Below are 22,769 nucleotides of genomic sequence, written 5' to 3' on the forward strand. Positions count from 1 at the left end.
CGCGGTATGTACTGAGTCTTTGAAGAAGTAGCTGTAAACACGAGAGGAGCATTTTGAGTGACTAGGTGGGTGAGAGGTTCAGAAGTAAATGGTTGAGAAGTGGTAAAATAGTTCGCTTGGTTAAGTTCGTCTAAGTTTGGGAATGGAGGTGGCATGGGCAAAGTCTGACGAACCCCCTGAGATGGAGTCGTATGTGGCGGAGTTTGAGAAAATGACCGATTTTGTAATACCATGTGACTTAGTTCAGCAACTCGTTGCTCCAGACGAGCAATGACCCCAAATGTGTTTCTGGTTCATTAGAGGATGTGGGATCACTTGTGATAGGTAAACTAAGAGATGACTCAGATGAAGTAGTTGCATTGATCAAACTTTGCTCCATTTTAGAACGAGTCTTTTTGGTTAACCAGGTGATTAATGATGAGTCAGAGTCTGATTTCTTGGCTTTAGACCGTGTGAAATATGGATGCTCCGCCAGTTCCCCTTTAGCACAAGTCAACCTTTTTTTTTTTTGAAAATAAGTTTAAAAGAAAAAGATAAAAAAAAAAAAATAAGAAAACGAGTCAAGAAACGGTAAGGACATATTATTGCACATAAACACATTATTGCACATAATACATCGCGTTCTATAATGCAAGGGGCCTCTTTATGCCGTAGGTAGGCCTAACGAACATTTGAAGGACAAACATGTCTTTTATGTATCATTCCATAACTCTTCCTAAAACTAATTTACAAGGATAACCAAAAACTTATTACATGTCTGTTAATAATACAATTCAAAGTTAATCTAAGATATCTAATACTTGATCTCCACTAATTCCTTTGGTTGTCTTCAAACCTCCAGCATTAATTGGATGTTCTACGACAATCCTGCAACAAAAGGTCAGTTTTCCTGAAATATTTTCTATAGAGTACTAGGTCCACATATTCCTCACATTTGTCCTTCAAATAATGCACATAAATCGTGAATAGTGTCACTTAGAGTCATAGACTCATTTGGACATTTGGTAAGGTTGACTAATGAACTTAATACACCAGGGGTATTAAGCTTCCTAGGTTTAAAATGATGCATGTCCTTACAAGGTTTTGGTTTTCGCTCTACCCTAGGTAGACTAAGAGTTGGTTTCCTACGACGCAAGGTTCCCCCAAGTGGACAACTTGGGGGTGGAAAGTCCGTGGCTGTCGACTGCACCGCCGATCGACTAAATCCACCAGATCAACCAACTAAAGGGGTAATTTAGAAGTGCACGGCCGCGAAAAACAACCGCTTTAAGTGTGTGAAAATGTGTGAATTTTCCAGGAGTGGAAGAGATATAAACGGAATGCCAGTTGAAAGCGATAATATACATATTACATAGAAAAATCACATAATGAAAAACAATAAAACACTTAAAGTATATAAGGAAAACAATAATAAAGGCAAAATACAGCAAACAAACAAAACTTTCTACAAATTATTTATTAACCTAAGTCCGTTATGGTTAGAACCTAATATTCCCCAGTGGAGTCGCCAAGCTGTCACGCCCCATTTTAACCGGGATCAAAATTAGGAGTATAACATATTGGAGATTCCTATTTTTTGCTTATTTTAAGGAGTCACCACCTAATTGATTTTAAGGTGAATTAGGGCACCTATTTTATTAACTAAGGTAAAAGCAAACTAAACCTCCGTTAATGGTCTGCTTAATTTTAATTCTAGGTAAGGGTTCTAGATTATCCTAAAGGGAAGGGGTTAGGCATCCTTTAGAATCCGCTAACTACGGTTTACCGGTCAAACTTAGGTTAATTAATTAAGATTAAAGATGCGATTGCAGTGTTTGAATTTTAAGAAAACGGTTAAGAAGTATTGCTAAGAAAAAAAAAAGTGATGATATCGTGTAAAATAAAATTTACAGAAAAATAATAATTTGCATAAAAGATGAGTTTAACTGCTATTTTTAGAATAAGACTTGTAAAAGCTACTTAGACTTTAGATGAGAGCAATAATGATGCTATTTAAGATAATGCCTATATAAAATATAGTAACTCGCATAAAAGAAAATTTTGAATCTTTGTTTAAAACTTATGAATGTTGCTATTGCTTCAAAAGGGAAGTATAATAATGCTAAAACAAGATTTGCAAAATATGATAATTTGCATATAAATAAGGAAAATGCGAGTTTATGCGATATTTTAATAAGTATTTGAAACAATTCAAATGATGAGGTATTAATTGATTTTGCAATTTTAGAAGTATAAACAGGATTATGTTTTATTAACTACATTCGGCTAAAACATGCATAATTTGGATAAACCTTAAAAATGCTTACAAAATATTCTCTAGTTCCTATTTGCATGTTAGTGGCATTTGAAAATTCCCAAGATAATAAAATATGATTTCTTTATCTCAAAAATATGAATTTACGCTATTGAAAATCAATTATTCTAAAAGTAAATATTATAGATACTATAAATAATTTTAATATAAAAAGAAGAAAATGAAACTTATGGAACTAATTATTAGTTTTCCTTAAATTAACTACCCATTACTAAAACTAAACCCCACTAAATTCAAACTATAATTCACCTAAGCTAAGAGATAAAATAAAACAAAGTGTTAGTCATACCAAGCTAATCAAAAAATATATAACAAATCAAAGTGGAGGGAAAAGAAGATCAAATGGGTCGGCCCATTTTAAGGCCAAAGGCAATCTGACATCGCTTCGTGTGGGCTTTGGCCCGTAGAATTTCTATTTTTTGCTATCTTTGCCGTGGACGTTTTTGCCGGACAGAGAATGACTCAGAAGATTTCGTTGGGCTTTTAGCCCAACTCCGAATGCAGAAGAAGGACGAGTCCCTCGGACTCGTATGCGATGGTCATGCATAAAATAAAAGGAAAAGGATTAGTATCTAATCAATGAATAAGGTTAAACATGTAAAATATAAACTTAAGACAATTCAATAGATTATGTATACATATTGTATATTCAGGTATACCTCATATATACACATCCATAGGGACATATAGAAGGTCAATATTGGAAAGCTTTCGCCCCCGCCTTCCCGAGGTTGCACAAGTTCCAAGGGATTTCATGAATCCCAGGCATGGCTAACATTGGGGAGGGTTTAAGCTTGATCCATAATGACCAATCTAACCTCCCTATTAACGTGCTTACCACAACTTACTTGTAATATACAATTTATATACATACGTCAACTGAAATAAGCACAGAATTTGAACAAAACCAAACTGATAATAAACTATATACGGGACCTGCTAATACATGTTTAATCGCATGAAGATGCACATGATATAGACTAAGCATATTCACAAGGATACTTTCCACAAGAGAGGCGTAATATCTTGGAGAAAAGGATAAATAAAAAAGAAAACATGCGCAGAGAAGTTTATATCAGACCATATTGCATGTTTTACAGGTTCAGGAGCACAAGAATCTGGCTTCAATGAAAGAACAAGGGATACTGTATAGCGATTAAGAAAGAACAAGGCACATATGCGCATTTCGACATTATTGAGACAAGGACTGTATGCGGTGAGTTTTAAAACAAGAGCAAACAGCGTTGGCAAACATTAAACAGATTGACTACCTTAGGGGCCTTAGCTAAGCACAGTTAAGCATATAGACACAGAAGTCGTATTTTACTATCAATAGTACATTTTTTAAACATAGCATTTTAGAAGTGGACTGAAGCCAGCTCACCACAAAAGCAGTTTAGCAAGCAGCATTATGAACTTATGAAAAATCGATATGAGACAGAAATGGGTCACGTTGAAGGAAAACAGACTGAGCTTAAGATAACAAGCAATTATTTTGAACTTACACCACCGATCCATCCTTAATCGTGTGATAGATTTCTTTTGACCAATATTAATCTATAACACATAATTGTTTGGCAGGGATATGTACTCACCAATTGTACATGTGCAACACAGTTTAATTCAAATATAATTCATACAAATCCAACACTTAGCTACACATGATTTTGAAACTATAACTACCATGTTTCACATAGCAAAGATCTGATTTCATTAAGCAAATAAAAGGAAGAACACAACTGTACAAAGGTTTGGCTAGCCCACATGTTAGACAGGATCCACAATATACGTACTATACATTACATAAGATAAACTACATCTTTGGATTTAGATAAATGAGCTTTAGACCAACAGACCACACCCATGATCTTTGATTAGAGGCTTCAAACAAGGTTAAGTTTTGTCAAATAAAGTATACCTCCTACAGCAAACCTGATGCTTAGTTCATATAACGATTAGACTAACAACAACTCGCATAATCAGATTCAGACAGTAGACTAATGATCGTGGGCCAAACACAACTAGATAAGATATTCGAAGCAATATAACAAACTAGCGTACAAAAATCATATGGACAACAGGACTTAAGATTAACATCCCAGTTATGCTACACCACTACAAACCAATCCCTTATCTAAGCTAAATGAAACCTGATAGAACCAACTAATCACATATTTTAACTTAAGTCAAACCCATAATCACCACTTAAAACAAATACAAAGCTACATATTTTAAAAGGGAAAGGAAATTACCTTCTTCGGGTGCAGCGAAGTGGGTGCGGGGTTTCGACGTCCGCTCGAACACTATAAACTCCAATCTCTGATTTATTTGGACCCGAAACAAATGCAGGAACCAAAGAGAAACAGAATAATTTCCTATTTCGAATGAATATCAATGCAATGTAAGAACTGGTGAAGACTTAGCATTTCCCAGGGGAATTTTAAGCGACCAGAAAAACTTCAAAATTTTTTGGGGAATTTCCACGGCAAAAAAAGGCTCTCTTTTTCTGACTTCAAAAGCGATTATTTATAGGGATCAACTAGGGTTTTTCTGGGCTTCAAAATTAAAAAAATTGGGCGGGATTTTTGGTCAATAACGTTCTGATTTTCGATCCGGAGGGAGAAGAACAGACAAAATTTATTAAAGCTTTGTCACAAAAATACAAAATGGCACAGATAAAAGATGAATCCCACTTCTACAAGTGGACGAAAACCATTAAAAGATTTCAGATTTGCCAGCGGAGGAGAGGGGGAAAACAACAAAAATAACATCTCCAACCGTTGAATTTCTGAAGGGCAAAGGACATGCTAATCAATTCTTACCCTTAATCGGCCATGCACGACCTGGATTCGACGAAAAGAGCTTTGTGTTTTTTCCGTTTTGGTTGAAGAAGAGAAAGAGAGAGAAGAGCGTGGGAGAGAGAGAGAAAAGAGAAGGTGCGACGCTGAAGGGAAATGAACCCTAGTGGTTCATTTGTTGAATAGGGCGGGTCGGGTAGGCTAGCGGGTTGGGCTGGTGGATTTTGGGTCGGGGCTGATTTGGGTATTAAAACGTGGGTTGGGTAATGAATGGGCCTCGCACGGATTGGGCCATTGAATTAAAATATGGGCTGGATGAAAGGAATAATTTGGGCTTCTGAATTTAAGTAAAAGACCTACTTTAAATAATTATATATTAAACGTGTGCTAAATATTACCTAATATAAATACGTAATTATTAGTACTCAGATAATAAAATTATATGATGTCGCAATAGCAGTGCAATAATATTTTAAACGTCAATAGTAAGTAAAAATGCTATTATCAAATTATGCGAAAATAAATGCGATGTGTGTGCATGAGCTGATAAAATCTTTGAAATGATAAAATGCGAATAATAATAATATCTTGGTGGTAAATAATAGTAACAAAATAATAGTAATAATAATAATAATGATAATAATATAATAATAATAGTGATAATAAAAATAATAATAATAATAATAATAATAATAATAATAGTAATAGTGATAATAGCGGTAGTAGCAACAGTAATAAGATAGCAGAAAATAACAGTAATGACTACAACAAGACAATAAATGTCAGTATTAGTAAAAGTCAATAATTATAATAAAAATATAAATAATCAGTTCTTAAATTGCCAAAATTACTATAAATGTAAATAAATGTTTATGGAAGGCGGGACATAATTGGGTGTCAACACTCGTATTCTAAAGTAATTTATCCAACTTGATAAGATAAGGGTATTACTATGTGATATGAAATTTGAACATACTAAACACGATGGAGGCTCAAAAGTATAAGTAGAGTTGGAGATAAAGATCCGGTACGAAGGTGATCATTTGATGATACTACTACGATTTTTTTTTTATTTCGGACTCACATAATTAATACTAGTTGTGTGAGGTTTCTTTTTGTGTTTACCCAAACTTTGTGGACCAAAAGTGTTAAATTTGAGTTCACTTCTTTTATGAGACAAAAAAATACTCATAAAATTAATTTTTGTTATGTTAGAATTAGACACATAACAATATTTTTCCTAGCACTATAGTAAAAAATGTGAAAGTGAATAAAATATTAGGTAAGGCATGCATGGAGCTTATGAGGGGATGAGGCTCCCCTCCAGTGCTAGATCTGTTCAGTTCCTCCAGTTGGTCCTTATATTGCTTACATCTGTCCCCTAAAAGTTTTAATGGACCAGATTAATTTATTTAACTAAATGATTTTAACCATGGTCAAGCATTCTCTCTCTTACCACTCTGGCCATTTTCTCCCTTGATCCACAGTCACCATTTTACTCGTTGAAGCATAACACCATGTAATCTACAATATATATATATATATATATATATATATTTTATTTTTTGCAAAGAAAATCCAGTTATTAACCAAAAACAAAAGCTATAACAAGAAGAAACAGTGGATTTCATAATAATCCAAAGTTGAGTACATTCATCATCTTTTCCCTTCTTCCAAGTACCTATGTCTCCCTAAGCTTTGCATCCATTTCGGTCAATTCCAATAGGGTAAAACAGGGAGGTTAATTTAGAGATCCGTTAATTCCATATTGGGATAAAGAGGGTTGTTATTTGCAATGAGAACGGAGAATGGCGGAAGTGAGAAAGCAAGAAATTTAGATGATCTCAAAGGATGCACTTGGGTTATAAAATTTCAACAATCCGAACAATGAGACTACTTTGAAGCTTGATTTTGGGGAAATGGTGATTGACACAGCTTTGTTGTCTTCTTCAGAAGATAAGAAATTCAACTTGGGGTTTCTATACAAATATAAAGGTCAACTAAAGGACCTAGAGATTGCACTTGGATGTAGAATTCAATTTATTTCGTATAAAATTCTCTTATTTGATTTCTTGGGTTCCTTTTTCTCTTATTGCATTTATAACTGTAATCTTCAATAGGGGCTTTTCACTCTGTTTCAGTCTTGCTTTTCTGAAAAATTTTGTTCAGACATGATAAAGTTTCCAGAGTCGGAGAATTTTTTTTTAAAAAATTATTTGGTTTATCGAACTAGATTTTGAATCTACTTGCTCTGTTTCCAGAGAGTTTTTTAAGCAAGAGTCGGGTTTCTTTACTGACAGTGAAAGGGAAGACAGAGGAGAGAGAACTGTTGATAACCATAGTTAATGTTATTTGGTTAATGAAATAAATCTGGTCCTCCAAAAAATTAAAGAAACGCGTGTAATTCATTTAGTGTAGGACTGGAGGAACTGGATAGATCTAGCCTTTGGAGGGGAGCCTCATCCCTTATGAGGTCTTTGTTTCCAGTAAATAATGTCCACGTAGGCGTGTAAATTCTAGACAGAGTATGAATGGGAAGAACCTTTTTTGAGTTGGCATAGGAAAACGTTAAAATCAATTGAATACTTTTCCACATATTCCTCATGGCTACCTAAACCTAAGATTGTTTCAATTTGACACTCAAACTCTTCAAAACATGTACCTATTGGCATAATGTGTGTGCTGCGCTTAGTTGAAGCGCGTTTCCTTTTTAATTTTTATTTTATCTTCTTCTTCATCTTACTTTGCCACCATTGACCACCAACCCCGACGCTGCCGCCGTCCACTCTTCTCCTTCCTCTTTTTTCTACGGCCACTTCACCATCGTCGTTTTTAATTTCCATCACCGCTGCCACCCCGCAATTTTTTTTCATCCTCTTTTGGATGATGACCACATCTCTAGCCACTAGCCACCGCCTCGTCGTTTTTTCTTTCTTGATTTAAAAATGCTACCACCATTTCAATTTCATTTCTTTTTTTCTTTTTCAAATCGAGTTGGCCATCAAAAAAAAGATATCGATTTGGGTCTCAAAACTTTTCGGCGAATCTTCATTTTTTCCGGCAAGTAGAAATGATTGAAAATAATTTCTACGAGATTATAAAAAAAACTCTAATCTCTAAAGAATCCACAACACAAGAAGGAAAAGAACCCAAAAGAAATCAATAAAAACTCAAAAAACTACGTTCATGAATTACCAAAGATCGAAAGATTGTATCCATTAACTTGTATCACATCCTCCTTTTCTTGCTCCTTATATCAGTGAGAAATTAGTCGAGGAAGCAAGTTTTTGTATCAATGGAGTCTTCTTTTAGATGGATAAAAGAAGAGAAAACCTACTGATATCAAAGAAGAAGAAAAGAAGAAATGGGGGTGGCAGGGGACGGGGTTCTGTAGCCGGGGAAGGGTGTTGTGGGTGGGGGTGGTAGGGTCCTTTTCTTTTTTGCATAAAATACTCCTTTTTCATTCACTCATAAAATAATTTTTAATCATTATAGAACTTAAATGCCATGTGTCCACAGTTAATTTGTCACTTGCCACGTCACTGGCAAGTGTAACTCACACACTTTACATTTTTGGCCGATTATTAAAAAAATGTCTAATTGGTTCAAATTCGGAATAGTATAAATGTTCAATAGGTATAAGTCTAAGTTGAGGTGGCCATAAGAAATTTGTGGATAAATTTAGGAGGCTGTTTATGACTTTCGCCATTAATTTTTGTTATGTTAGACTTACACACAAAACAATATTTTTCCTAGCACTATAATAAAAAATGTGAAAGTGAATAAAATATTAGGTAAGGCATGCATGGAGCTGATGAGGCGCTGTTTCCAGTAAATAATGTCCACGTAGGCGTGTAAATTCTAGACAGAGTATGAATGGGAAGAACCTTTTCTGAGTTGGCATAGGAAAACGTTAAAATCAATTGAAGTGGATGAATGTCTTGAGTTTCAACATAATAGTCGAGACGGACTCTTTTATTCGTGTTTGATGTGGGGTTTATTTATTCATTTACTTATTTACAAGAATAATATATAATATTAAGGTATAAAAGCTAAAAGGTCTACAACTATTAGAAGGTCTACACCTATTAGAGGGTTACATTGAATTACAGGCTTAACACAGAAAAGAAGGCGAGGATCAGAGGTTTGGAGGCGTAAGTAAAGAGCAGTCAAAGTCCAGCATAATATGCAATTGTTGCAAGTTATATTTTGACATAACTCTGACAATGGTCGTCATTCAAGAACCCATCAACGTTAAAATTCCTCGCAAACTTGAAGTTGGTGAAAAGGTCGAGGTAAGCTTTTCTATACGTATTCACTCTGGGTATTGGCTTTTCTTGAATTGCATTCTTTAATTTCGACCTTGAAATTGCTTATTATCTTTTTTTTTATCCAGGTTCCTTTTTTTTTTTTTTGCTTGATTATTGCCACATTGCTTTAAATTTCAGGCAAACAAAGTGTATCACAATGGGTAATAAGCTGTATAGGGATGCATGTGTTTCTTTTTTAATGTTCATGTACTGAAGAGCATTAAACTAGTAAAAGCTACTAAATGGTCGCCAAACAGATAATAAATAAGTGTTTTTTTTCCCCCAAATTTGGATTTATTGTACATATAAAGCGTATTATTGAGCATCAATAGATTGAAGGGTTTTGTGAAAGCTTTCAATATTTTGACTTTCAATCACCAGTCAAAGCCATGCTTTCCTTTGGGTATTGAAGAGTGTGCATTGTGTCAAAATAGTTCAATTTCAGGTTTTGAAGGAGGGGACAGGGCTTTTGGGTTTTAATAATTCACTTGGTGTTGATATTTATGCAGGTGAGGAGTATCGAAAGTGGATTCCGGGGTTCATGGTACTCGGCTACTGTGATTGCTTCTTATGATTTGGTTCGTCAAGTTCGATACGATGACCTTCTGTCTGATGATGGTTCCATCAACTTGATCGAATCCGTGAATGTTTCTCCCATGCTTGATGGGGTTATTCCTTCTGAAAAGATGCCACTTACCTATCGTGGTTTGATTAGGCCTTTGCCACCTCCACTTCAATTTACGAGATGGGTTCTACGTTATGGACAATGTGTTGATTTGTTTTATCAAGATGCTTGGTGGGAAGGTGTGATTTTTGACCATGAAGACGGTGCAGACGAGCGGAGAATTTTCTTTCCAGATATGGGTGATGAAATGAAGGCTCAACTCGACAATCTACGTATAACTCAAGATTGGGATGAGGTTTCAGAAGAATGGAAGGCTCGTGATAGCTGGATTTTTCTTGAAATAATTGAGGAGATTGAGCAGCTGCACCCCCTTGTGGTCTCACTGAAACAAATTTGGTATGAAATTCGGGAGAAGAATGGCTATGAAAATCTTAAGGAGTGGACATCTACTTCGAGGGATATCTGGAGGAACTTGATCAAGGAAGTTGTGCATGAAAACACCATGTTAACCGTCAAGCAAATCTTTTGTGAGTTGAACACTTCTCCAGAATTTGGCCAATTTTCAGAACCCGCTTTCCAGAAGGTTGAAACATATTTTAATAACTCAGCCATTGTACCTTTTATTGAAGCCATATGCAATTCGGATATGGATCAGGATGTGTCATGTCTTCAGCCTGTAGTTGTTTCAGAGGGTTTTGCACCAATCTCAGTTCTGCCAAGCCAGGAAGAACAACCACCTAATGCTTTGTCAGTTTTACATCCCCCTAAAAATGAAATTTCTGGTACTTTGTCCATTACTGAGAGTGAAACACTCAACTTTAAGTCTTCCAATGAGATACATTCTAGAAAGAGGAAGCGACTTGGATGGAGGACCATCCATGTAGCTGCTGAGTGTTGTCCTGATGCAGTTTCTGAGTACAACCATAGGTCCCCAGAGTCCTTGCTAAAACTTAAGAAACATTTGTTTTATTTAGGATGGAAAATGGAGCAAGCAAAGGATTGCAGCATCACTAGGACACGGTACATTGCTACTGATGGAAAGATATTCCATTCACTTCGTCAAGTTTCTAAGATGTTGGGAAAGTCAGGAACTCGGGCAGAAGGCCAAAAAACTTCATATGATGACCTCAACCTGTCTACTTGCCTGGCAAAAACACTGACATGCAGTGAGGTGTCTGAGATGCTATCTCCTTCTCAAGAACAAATCATTGATCCGGAATTCTGCCCTCAAGCGGTAATTGACTATTTTCTCGAAAGTGGGAAAAAGAAGCATCTGAACCTAAAAGCTAGGAAGCACCTAGCTGCAATAGGATGGGTGTTTTATTATCATTGGAAAAAGAGTGGCAAGAGAGAACTGCGGTACTTTTCTCCTAATGGGAAAGTACATTTCTCTCTTCAAAAGGCGTGCGAATGGTGTATGCAGCAGTGGGAAGCTGAGGGCCAGTTACCTGAATTAATTTCCCGATCAACTGCTCAACTTAATAAAGTCACAGTTTGTGAAATCAGCAAAACAAGAAAGAAGAGTAATCATGGTGAGATTCATGCAGGTGGCTGGAACATATCCAGATCTTCAAGAACAGTAACAGATGGTATAGAATCTCAGTCTTCAGCTCGTCTGTTGCGATCAAGTAAAAGAGCTCGGCTTTCTTCGTCCTTGCATCATACACCTCGAACAGTGTTATCTTGGTTGATAGACAATAATGTGGTTCTGCCCCGTGCCAAAGTGCAGTATCGTGGCAAAAGAGATGGTCATCCAATGGCAGAAGGGCGGATCACTCGTGCAGGGATCAAATGCAAGTGCTGCCAAAAAGTTTATGGAATTAGCAACTTTGAGGTGCATGCTGGAAGCAATTATCACAGACCTTCAGCAAATATATTTTTGGAAGACGGACGATCTCTTCTTGATTGTCAACTGCAGATGAAAGAAAAGACTAGTGTAAGAAGCACGAGGAAAAGACCACGTTCGTTGAAGAAAGGCAGCCATTTGGGCACAAACGACTACGTATGTTCTGTGTGCCATTACGGTGGTGAATTACTTCTGTGTGATGAGTGCCCATCTTCCTTTCATACTGGTTGCCTTGGAATGAAGGTATGTGTGTCTCTGTCTCCTAGTTTTGTTTCTTTCTCCTCTTAAAGATCCATATTGGCTCTACACTTGGTTTGATACCAACTGCATTATCTTGCTTAAACAGGAGGTCCCAGATGGAGAGTGGTTTTGCCCATCATGCTGTTGTGAAATGTGTGGACAGAGCAGATTTGATAAAAACAAAGACCACTTTACAGACAGCAGTCTACTTATTTGTTGTCAGTGTGAGCACAAGTGTAAGTAGCTCTTTTGATCCTTTTTTATTTATGTTCCTACAACAGCTTATCTTAGGCATACAGAACTCTGTGGCATTACTGATGATGATCAATTTTACAGATCATGTTCGGTGCGTGAGAAATAAGGGTCTTCAAAAGCTGGATTATTATCCTGTAGGAAGTTGGTTTTGCAATAAGAGATGTGAGCAGGTATGTGGTTTCACGCCTAACACAGGAATAGAAAGCATGACATCATGAGTAGAGAGCAGAGTTACCATATCTTGTCAATTGTCTGATTGACAAGTTATTTCGGTGTAGAAAAATTTCTTATTGATATTCCAATGTTATCAATCCTAGGGAAATGTTTAATGCGTGAAAAACATCATGTTGACATGCACCAGTAATCAGTTTGTGTCTATTGAATTATTACTTTAAAGAAACATTTGTCTGAGTCAACTTAATATCTGTTGCAGATATATTTGGGTATCCGTCAACTTCTGGCAAAGCCAGTTATGGTGGGAAATGATAACCTCAGTTGGACTTTATTAAAGTACGTAAAATCTGACGATTTGGATTCTGATGCTGCTAATGATGAGTTCATCTTGGAGACTTATAGTAAACTTAGTGTTGCTCTGGATGTGATGCATGAATGCTTTGAGCCTGTCAAAGAACCTTACACAAGGAGAGATCTTATGGAAGATGTTATCTTCAATAGATGGTAATATACAACTTTGGAAATTCTTTAGTGACCATGTTGAATTATGTGCAAATATTTGTGTTCAACTGCATATTTTATGCAAAACAGAATTATTCATTTCATTGTTGACACCTTTCATCAAGGATTAGAGTAGAGCTCTCACCGGTCATGAACTTAATTACCCTTGATTTTGGACTTGCCATAATTAGAAGTAAGTTGAAAATGCCTTTATTACTTGTGACTATAGATGACATGGTACTCCGTATCAAAAAAACTATAGATGACATGGTATAGTATATCTCAAGTTGAGTACAGAGCCATATTAGTTTCGAAGCTGCAGTACCTAGCTGGGGTATTTGGTTCTAACCAGATGTTCTTTTGACAGCAAACTGTCTTGAGGGTTTATTAAGAAAATGCATTTTTTATCTCTCGAGTTACTTATATACTACTTTCAGAGACTTGTATGAACATACTTTAATTATTTGTGCGCTGACAAAAGTTGGAATTTGAAATTGCAGGTCAAAGCTGAATCGTTTAAATTTTCAGGGTTTCTATACTGTGCTTCTGGAAAAAAATGATGAAGTGATTACAGTAGCGACTGTAAGGTATCCATCCATTATATATTAGTATTTATCATTCAAGTATAGTTTTATTTCAGTATTGATCTCTTTAGTCTTATAAATTAGTTGAACAATGTGACTGAATCTTAGAAAGTAAGCTAACTCTTTCCTGCTCATAGGGTTTATGGAGAAAAGGTAGCCGAGGTTCCTCTTGTGGCAACGCGATTTCAGTACCGCCGACTTGGAATGTGTCGCATCTTAATGAATGAGCTTGAAAAGGTATGCAATTCTACTTTCTTTTTCTGCCTGGGGGAGGAAGGAAGAGTTGTTGCTGAGGATGTACCTATATATGTGGTTAAAAGTTCCCCAAAATTTACTTAATTATGCAGGGATGTTCATGAAAGCTATTATTTTTTTTTTTGAAACTGGTAACTATTCATGAAAGCTATTATTTGTAGGAGATATCTTTGAGTTTTTAATTTTTAGTCATGTGGTTCTTTCCTTCCATGGATATATAATTAATATTTTCGACGCTATGCATTTGAGTTGACCATTTGGGGCCATCCGCTTGTTCTCCTTATCAGAAGGATAAACATGCATTTTATAGGAGAGAAACGTTTTGACACAGTTATTTTGGTTCTCTAGATGTCATGTTAGCAGCAGTCTTAGGGATTCTTTTTTCTGCTCCAACTCTCAAGTATGCTTCGTCGATGTCAAGTTCTTGTTTCTATCAAAACAAGGACCTTAATTCTAGTTAAAATAGTTGATGGTATGGGGCATAAATGACAGTGGGAATTCCAATGGTCCTTAAAACTATGGCTACTTTCTTTTTCGCAATACGAAACAAAAACATTCAACCTTTAATTTGAGTCAGCTGCTGCGTACTGCTAAGCTTGAAAAATGTGTGAAGTAGTTTTTAAACGTGTGGATTTGCAGATAATCATGAACATGCTTTGAGATAGTTTGAATATACTTGTCATTTGATCTAATGCTATTTTGTTATTCATTCCAGAAACTCGTGGAATTAGGAGTTGAGAGACTAGTTTTGCCAGCTGTCCCCAACGTGCTAAACACATGGACCACTTCATTTGGGTTCTCAGTGGTGAGAGAATCTCAGAGACTAAACTTGTTGAATTACACTTTCCTTGATTTCCAGGGTACAATAATGTGTCAGAAACTCCTCCAGAATATCCCTCCAGAGGTATCAAGTGGATCAACAGGTAAAACTCTTCATTTACTATGACAGGAGATGGCGATTTGATATGGATGTACTAAAACATTCATTTTTATCCAGAAACCTATCAAACTCAATTTGAGTACATAAACAGCATGGAGAATGTTGAGTTGGATGGAAACAGTGCGCTTTCTGAGGTTCTCCAAGCTGAGCAAATTGAGGGGAGTGAAATTGTGGACCAAGGATCTGCAGAGTATGTTTCCCCTTTGTTTTCTCTGTTTTTAAAAGATTGTAATCAGGAGCTATAACATTCAAATCATGCAGAGCGTAACATGAAAATTGTAATAAGACTTTGATAACCTAATAGCCTATTCAAGCTTAATAATCATGTCGTGATCATTCTAACTACATAATAGCCTCAGCTAATCCTTATTCCATAATATAAGGTGAGGGTAGGGGCATGTTTTATTGGGGTTGAAAGTCCTATGCTTTGGTAAGTCCGGGGACGACATATCGCGATTAAGTGGTTTTGAGTTTTAGAAGAGCTATGTATGAGATGTGAAGATTCAAATTTCTATTGATTGAGAATAAATCACAATCCGGCTGTATGAGAAATTGCAGAAACCTAACAAAATCATTGCAAAGGACCCTGTTTAGAATGTCATATAGTTAGCCCAAACCACCACAACGTCCCTAACCAATCCACAGTGTGTAAAAGCTGTGTGCTTAGATTGTCTCATCAGATTAACTTTGGCAATTTAATGATGATGCATGGTGTTGGACTTGATGGTCTCTGCATTTTTCATTGTCAAACTACCGTTTTGAACATTCCTCTTAAGGGATGAGGAGCGCTCTTGTGTGTACCGTTTACTATTCTTGCTTAAGAAGCATTCAGTTTGAGAAAAGTGGTCCATCGAGATGATGCTTACCCAACGAAGGTGTAAATTTTTATTTTACTGGTTCATCAAGGGTTTCTTTAGACTACATGTGGGTCAAGAATATTGTAGTACATAGTTGCCAACTTGAAAGGCTTGACTCTTCTTCTTTTTGGCAAGAGAATACATCTGAGATATAGCTTATAGGTGTCGAAAATAAAAATTTCTTTTGCAGAATAAGAGGTTCTAAGTTTAAGCCTTCTTCCAGAGACCTAACAAGAACTTTTCAGAGGACCCTGTTTAGAATGTCATATGTTTAACCCAGAACACCCCAACCACAACAATGTGTAAAGGAGGAGCAAAGCCATGTACTTAGCTGGTCTCATCATGTTAGGTATAGAGATTTTATGGTGTTTGACTTCATCGTGGTCTCTTCATTTTCAATTTTGCTTCGGATTGGTTAAGAAAACTCAATTTGGCAAAGATAGTGTAAAACACACACACACACACACAAACACAGGGATGATTACGTGGTGAACCATAGATACTGTGCAGGTATGCCCCATAACATGGTGCATACACTTTAAGATGTAAGATTTTGGATTGTCTTTTGTGTTTATATGTCTATTCTTCAAAGAGACGGGGATATGGATAGGGGATTAGGAAGTTTAGCAAATGAACATCTTACTTATTGCTCTACTATTTGTATAATAAAGTTGGGTTGCAGAGGCTGTTTGTAGTTATATTGTAGGTTGATCAGTGAAAGAGTTTAGTCTTGATTGACTTTGGAACAGTGAACACATTTAGGATCCGAATGCCCACTTAGAACTTGATTGTTTTCTTCTGCTGTTGTTGTGTCCAAACCCTGGCAATTTCTTTCCCCGCTGATAAAAACTTAACTGTTGTACTATTTCTCAGTGCATCTGGAGGATGTGAAACCAATGATATGGATGCTCCAGCTCCTCTCATTATCGTGGTACATTTCCTTTGCTCAGAACATTGTCTCCGGAGATTTTTCTTACTTAGATCCTCATGTTAAGTATAATTGTTTGTGGTCTTTGAACAGGCGAACCAACAAGCTCCTCTTGGCTGCCTGCCTTACCAGGATGAAACTAGTCCGGATTACGGAGCTGAAGTTACTGATGGTAAGGTTTTTGAGAAAGTAGGTGCTGGCCAATACATATGTTACAAGCGGAGAAGAAGATACCAGCCTGTGGAAGCTAAGCTGGTATTGGAAGGGGTAACTATCTAGGAAGCTGGTAAATTATTAGAAAAAGATAACCATGGAACTGTGGCATCTCTTAGAAGGCCAAATATTTTTGCTCCGTTAACCTTCTTTTTTCCTCCTTAAGGAGATAACTTTAGGCTGTTGGTCTCTAGCTCATATATATATGCTCATGTACAGCTATCTCTAGGTACTATTAGCTACTATACATCTTTTCTAATCCTGAAAGTACAAATGTATAGAGCCAAAGTCAACGGCTTGCAAGTATTCACTGTCGCTCTGCGAATGTAAGCCAATTCATTTATAAAAAGCAGAATGTTTGAGAAATTTTCCATCATGGGTTTCGTGGCAACAAATGGAGGAACGTACGGGTGGTTGACGGCCATGGACGAGGGTATGGTTACTTTTGGTAATCAGATACTTTGTTATACACCCATAGAAAGAATAAAACAAGGCAATGTTATAAAGTAGACTCTTATGGGAAAGAGGAAGTTATCCAATGTCGACTCATTCCTTCTCTGTTTTCGCTTGCAACATTGAATCTGTTGACTTGATCATCAGTTAATCGGCACCACTAAACACCCAAATGCTTTCTGTAAAGCCCCGAACTATTTTAACACTCCTTAAAGCTTTGAACTAATACCCGTTCAATGACGGTTTAAATAGCAGAGAAATCCTTTCCTCTGGTAATGTGCAAAACTATCGGGTTAAGTTCACAAATGGCTTCCATAAAGGGTGGTTTTGATTTTTCGCCTCCATTTAACAAAATTTTTAGAAATAGCCTATGCTTAAATTCGTTAGGCTAAACTTTTGTTGTCCATCGTACATAAATTCGTTTTGCCTATAAGGCAGAATTTTAGAATATTTCAAGACAGTTAACCTGTTCCATTGACCACAACTTCTACCTATGGGCAAAGGCTAGAATTTATGCCTATAAGGCGGAAGTTTAGAATATTTCAAAACAGTGAGCCTACTAAAATAACAACAAGTTCTATCTATAGGCAAAAGTTAGAACTTATGTCTCATTGGAAACTTAAGTTCTTCTCAGCGAATTTTTTCAGGTTAAGGTAATTTTTTAGAGATTTTATTAAGCAGCGACAAAATTTCAAGACCGGACACTTTTGAAGATGCCACGCGTCATTTTATGAAAACTATCAACTGTGTCGTTGGGAAATCTATTTTCGACCTTATTAGAATTATTAAAATTGTTGAGTATTTCTTGATGATCCGAACCCTAATATTTGTAGAGGTGAATCAATGAAGATGGTTCTAAGGGGAATTGTCAACATAGAGGTGATCCTTAAGGGGAAGATGTACTTGAGTGCACATAAAGAGAACATACAAAGCTATGAAGTTGCTTGAGTGCACATGAAGAGATATGAAGCTACTATGAATTTTCATCATGGAAAAGGGGAAATTTGTTTAGTTGCTTTAATCTGAATTTTAATTCAAGATCTTATGAAATTTTGATGATTGACATATAATATATAATTGACAATCAACATTCAAGAAGGATGGACAAATATATAGAAGAATCAGGTCCTTAATAGATCTCCAAAAGAAACTGGTAAAGTTGACAACAAGTATGCACAAACACAGAAAGAATCAGGTCCTTTGCGGAAGAACTGGAGACTATTTGGTCCAAGCATAAGAAGTTGTTCTACGCGCAAAGAAGGAAACCTTGAAGAATTGAAATTAAGGCTTAATCAAATTCTACAAGAAACACAAGTTCAAGACATAAAAATATTATCATAATTGAACATATGGAATTAGCTTTGAAATAGGAGAAAACAAGTAAAAGTCTACGCGGATTGGAAATCAAGTCAAACTTTGTTTAGGTTCTTGATTTGGAGAACAAGAAGCGACCATCTTACTCCTATATAAAGCAACACATTGATGCTGGTTCAGATAAGAAAATCGAGAGAAAATAGAGTGAGATCTATTTAGAGTGTCTTCAGACAGCAAGAGAAAGAATCAACTGCAACGAAGAAGAACCTGTTCCTATTAAGATTTATTCATTCACTTTTTCAATATGTAATAGTTAGATTCTCTGTTTTGTATACAACCTACTTACTTTATTAGAAGTTTTGTATTAGGTTGCATTGAGTTGTAGGGGACTTCTTAGACTAGGTAGAGTCTTTGAAAAAGTTAGCTACACTTAGAGAGAAGTGTAGAAGGGGATAAGTGTTGTAGTGGTCAGTTCCTTAGGTGCAAATAGTTGTAATTAAGTCTTTGTAGTGGTCAATTCCTTAGGTGCAAATAATTGTAATCTTAAAATTTCCCGATTTACCGTGGAGATTTTCGAATCCAATTGGAGATAAGTCGCAATTTTTTGCCTCCCTTAAGCAAGGAGTTTTTCATGTAAAGATCCTCATGTGATTAACTATTCCTCAATTTACTTCTTGTTTACTGTTGAAACAGTAAGTTAGGTGACAACTTAAACTATCAAGAAAAAAACACAACTTTTGAAATCTAAATTGTATATGGAACAAAATTTTAACATCAAGAGGAGGTTTGGATTTATTTTAAAAAAAAAAATTAAATCCATCTAGCAGATTGCTAGTGGTGTTTTATTCCAAATGCAAAGTATGTACACAGAGGGGAAAAAAGAAGCAAAAAGCAACAAGCAAATGAAGAAAAACTATGCTAATCTAGATGGTAAATCGGGATCATTGTCTTTTGATTATTTGCTAAATGCAACAAGATCTCTTGTTTTGGGATGATAACACTATCAGGTTTTTCAAAGCTCTACTTAGTGCTATCTTATCGACTCAATGGTCATTCAAACAAATGAAATTGCATATACAACTGCTAGCATCCAAGAATCCTGTGTATCCATGTTGAATCCAGTTCACTACCAAAATTTACTATAACATAACTGTTATGATCTCCTAATCCAAACCTGCTAGAAGAATGAGCAATAACACTGCTAATACCACTATCTAGCTAGGCCAGTTTTAGATGATAATGCAGTTATATTACTGTCTACTGCTGAGTAGTGAAACTGAATTAGAGTCCATTTAATCCTTCTTCAATCTGGTTCCCTATCCTTGTATATTTTGAATCTGAAGTTAGGCATCATAGGTTTATCCATATTCAACAATCTCTTCCCTGTAGATGTGAGTTCCTGAAAGTTATTGACTTCTAATGTACCTGCACAATTAAACACACTATTAGCTAAAAAATCTGCCACAATATTGCCCTTCCTTGGGATATGGTCAAACTGTACTTGTCCTCTCTTTCTCCAATTTGTGATCTTTTGCACCTCCATACTAACTTTCCAAGGAGTTTCCCAGTTTCCTTGAATGATGTTTAACATAGCTAAAGAATCAGTTTCCATAATCACAGGAAACACATGTTTATTAACACAATATTGCAGACCATCATTAATAGCAATTGCTTCTGCACATATATTTGTTGTGTTTGATATTCTTCTAGCAGCAGCATAAACCAGATCACCTTTTTCATCTCTAATGCAAAATGCAGTTGAACTTTGGCCTGGATTACCCCTTGATGCATCATCAGTATTGCACTTATACCACCCTTCACTTAGACATCTCCAGTTTGCCATTTGACATCCTACTCTAGGATTGAATCCTTCTAAAAGTTGTACCATCTAAGGCCAAGTATATGGAACATTCTTCAACCATGGATACAAACTGCTTATCAAGTTATGATTATTTTGATTAATGCAGTAAATGACTTTACTCTTACTCATCTGTGCTTACATTCATGAGTGCATTTCTTCTCTTCTGTCGCCGACGTGATGAATGATGGCATTGCTTCAAAAAGCGGTTTTAACTTAACTGCACACTTCATATTCCACCATTTTACCACTTCTTGATGTAACTGTATTAGAGGATCTATAATATTATTGTAGTATAGTACTGCCACACTTCTGCTGCACATTTACCAGTCAAAAAGAGATGTTGCAAAGTTTCCTCTGACTGTGAATTTTGACAGCATCTGCATCTTGATACAATGAAAATATTCATCCTTTTTAGTACATCATCCACTGGGAGTTTAGCTTTCCACATCCTCCATAAAAAGAACAAAATTTTGAATGGCACTCCTTTACTCCATATTCTTTGATAGCTCAATGACTCTTGCTCCTGTTGCCTCATTAAGTTCCATGCATTGCTCACTGTAAATTTTTCAGAATTAGTTAAAGTCCACCATGGTACATCTGCATGTGTTGATTACCCCATAATACTCAGTTCAGTTCTAACATAATTCACCACCTGCTCTGGTAAAACTGCGTTCATCTTTTGGAAATCCCATCCTTCTGAGTTCATGAGTTCAGCCACCTCTTCTATGTTATGATCTGTACTTAAAGCATCCCTGAGAGGACCCAATCTAGTCCAATTATCTTCCCAAATATCACATGATCCATTTCTAGGTTCCCACCAAATTAAGTGATCCATTTGATCCCTGGCTTCCAACATCTTTTTCCATACTTGTGAACCAACCTTCCATTGTACCCTTGTTGGTTTAAGCTTCTTACAATATTTATTCCACAGAAAGGTAGACCATAAGGTGTTTGAGGTCCTAAATCTCCACCATAGCTTAGCAAACAAAGCTTTAGAAATGTCAAACAAGGACCTAAATCCTAGACCACCCTCAGCTTTAGGCATGCAAATCTCCTTCCATGATACCCAATGTTTGCTTCTATCCTCTTCTTTGTTACTCCAGAAAAACCTTGTAAAGATCTCATGGAGCTCATTTAAAGTGTATTTAGTAGGTACTACAGCAGATAGAACATACACTTGTTATATCCCGTGTTTTCGCCTATTCGGAAATTTTGAAATAATTGTGACTTGTGTGCATAAGCCAATATTGTGATTCTAGTTACTATGTCTAGGTTGCTTATGAAAAATAATTGGTGTGGAAATATGGAGGAAGGCCAAAGGCAAAACTGGAATTTTGGGGGGTGGTTTCGGAAATTTACATGAGATTTTAATCAGTGGGCTCGAAAAAAAAAAAAAAGAGAAAAATTGAGGCCCAAATGGGAGGGGTGGTGGCACGGCCATAGGCGGCCAACCCGATGATTAATTGGTCATGTGAAGAACATGTGACCCATTTAAGTTATAAGGAGCTAACAAAGAAATTTCAAGAAACCATCACAAAACAAAAAAAAAAACTTGAGAGCAAATTGACAAGGCCATTCGGAAACAAAGAAAAGAGAGAGAAAAAAATTCCAAGCCTTCAACTTCAATCCAAAAATCTTGTTCTTCTTGAATTCTTAACAAGCTCGACGCTCTTGACGTGGTATAATTAGTTTAGCAAAAGAGCGACGTTTGTGGAAAGTTGAAATTTGAAGAAAAGGTATGAATTTTATGTTTGAAGTTATGGAATAAGTTTATATGTTATAATGATTAGAATTAGATGAGAATTATGAAAGTGTGGTGTGTGTGTGCATGGCGTGTGTGTGTGTGAAAAGTGTAGTTGGCCGTGAGCATGGTGGTATGGAGGAGAAGTGAATTCAAGTTCAATTAGTTTGTTAGTTGTGTTGTTGTGACCTTAGTGATGCAAATAAAGGTTTAATGACTTGAATTGGCATTGGAATTGTTTGTATGTAATTATGAGAAATTATGTGAATTTATATGATTTTTATGTAAGTATGAAATTAAAGTCTTAAATATGAATTATGATTGTTGTTGATGAGTTTGGAAGGAAAACAATGTGATTTGGAAGCGTTGTTTGCATTTGTAGAAGCTACCCAGATAGAATATGGAAATTGGCGGGAATGCTTGAATTTATGAATATTGTTTGGAACGTTATTGGGATACATTCGAATAATATTGAATTAGTTAATGAATATGGAAAATGTTGACATTAGTTTGATAATGTGAAGTTTGGATTGAAATTTATTGAACTATGTAGAAAAGAG

The 22,769-nt window shown here is 36.1% G+C and overlaps 1 protein-coding gene across 2 annotated transcripts; it reads left to right on the top strand.

Moving 5' to 3' along the window:
* The first annotated feature begins 9,020 nt into the window (after positions 1 to 9,020).
* LOC132044567 (uncharacterized) lies at positions 9,021 to 17,206 on the top strand. Of its 2 annotated transcripts, none has more exons than XM_059435064.1 (11): positions 9,021 to 9,407; positions 9,932 to 12,136; positions 12,240 to 12,369; positions 12,470 to 12,558; positions 12,822 to 13,066; positions 13,564 to 13,650; positions 13,785 to 13,884; positions 14,618 to 14,825; positions 14,903 to 15,032; positions 16,573 to 16,630; positions 16,721 to 17,206. In XM_059435064.1, the coding sequence occupies exons 1-11, from the start codon at positions 9,339 to 9,341 to the stop codon at positions 16,904 to 16,906; spliced, it is 3,507 nt and encodes a 1,168-aa protein (XP_059291047.1). In that variant the 5' UTR covers positions 9,021 to 9,338; the 3' UTR covers positions 16,907 to 17,206. The 2 variants fall into 2 exon arrangements, with proteins under 2 accessions (XP_059291047.1, XP_059291046.1); XM_059435063.1 differs by having other exon boundaries at positions 9,033 to 9,407; positions 14,900 to 15,032.
* The last annotated feature ends 5,563 nt before the right edge of the window (positions 17,207 to 22,769 follow it).

Source organism: Lycium ferocissimum, unplaced genomic scaffold, assembly GCF_029784015.1.
Source record: "Lycium ferocissimum isolate CSIRO_LF1 unplaced genomic scaffold, AGI_CSIRO_Lferr_CH_V1 ctg4857, whole genome shotgun sequence".
Taxonomy (NCBI): Eukaryota; Viridiplantae; Streptophyta; class Magnoliopsida; order Solanales; family Solanaceae; genus Lycium; species Lycium ferocissimum.

What these genes read in the sequence shown, in the direction of transcription:
- LOC132044567 (XM_059435063.1), top strand. Translation starts at nt 9,339, where the DNA reads ATGGTCGTCATTCAAGAACCCATCAACGTTAAAATTCCTCGCAAACTT. An exon ending in GCAATAAGAGATGTGAGCAG is followed by an intron (nt 12,559 to 12,821) that starts GTATGTGGTTTC and finishes TATCTGTTGCAG; the next exon opens with ATATATTTGGGTATCCGTCA. An exon ending in GATGTTATCTTCAATAGATG is followed by an intron (nt 13,067 to 13,563) that starts GTAATATACAAC and finishes TTGAAATTGCAG; the next exon opens with GTCAAAGCTGAATCGTTTAA.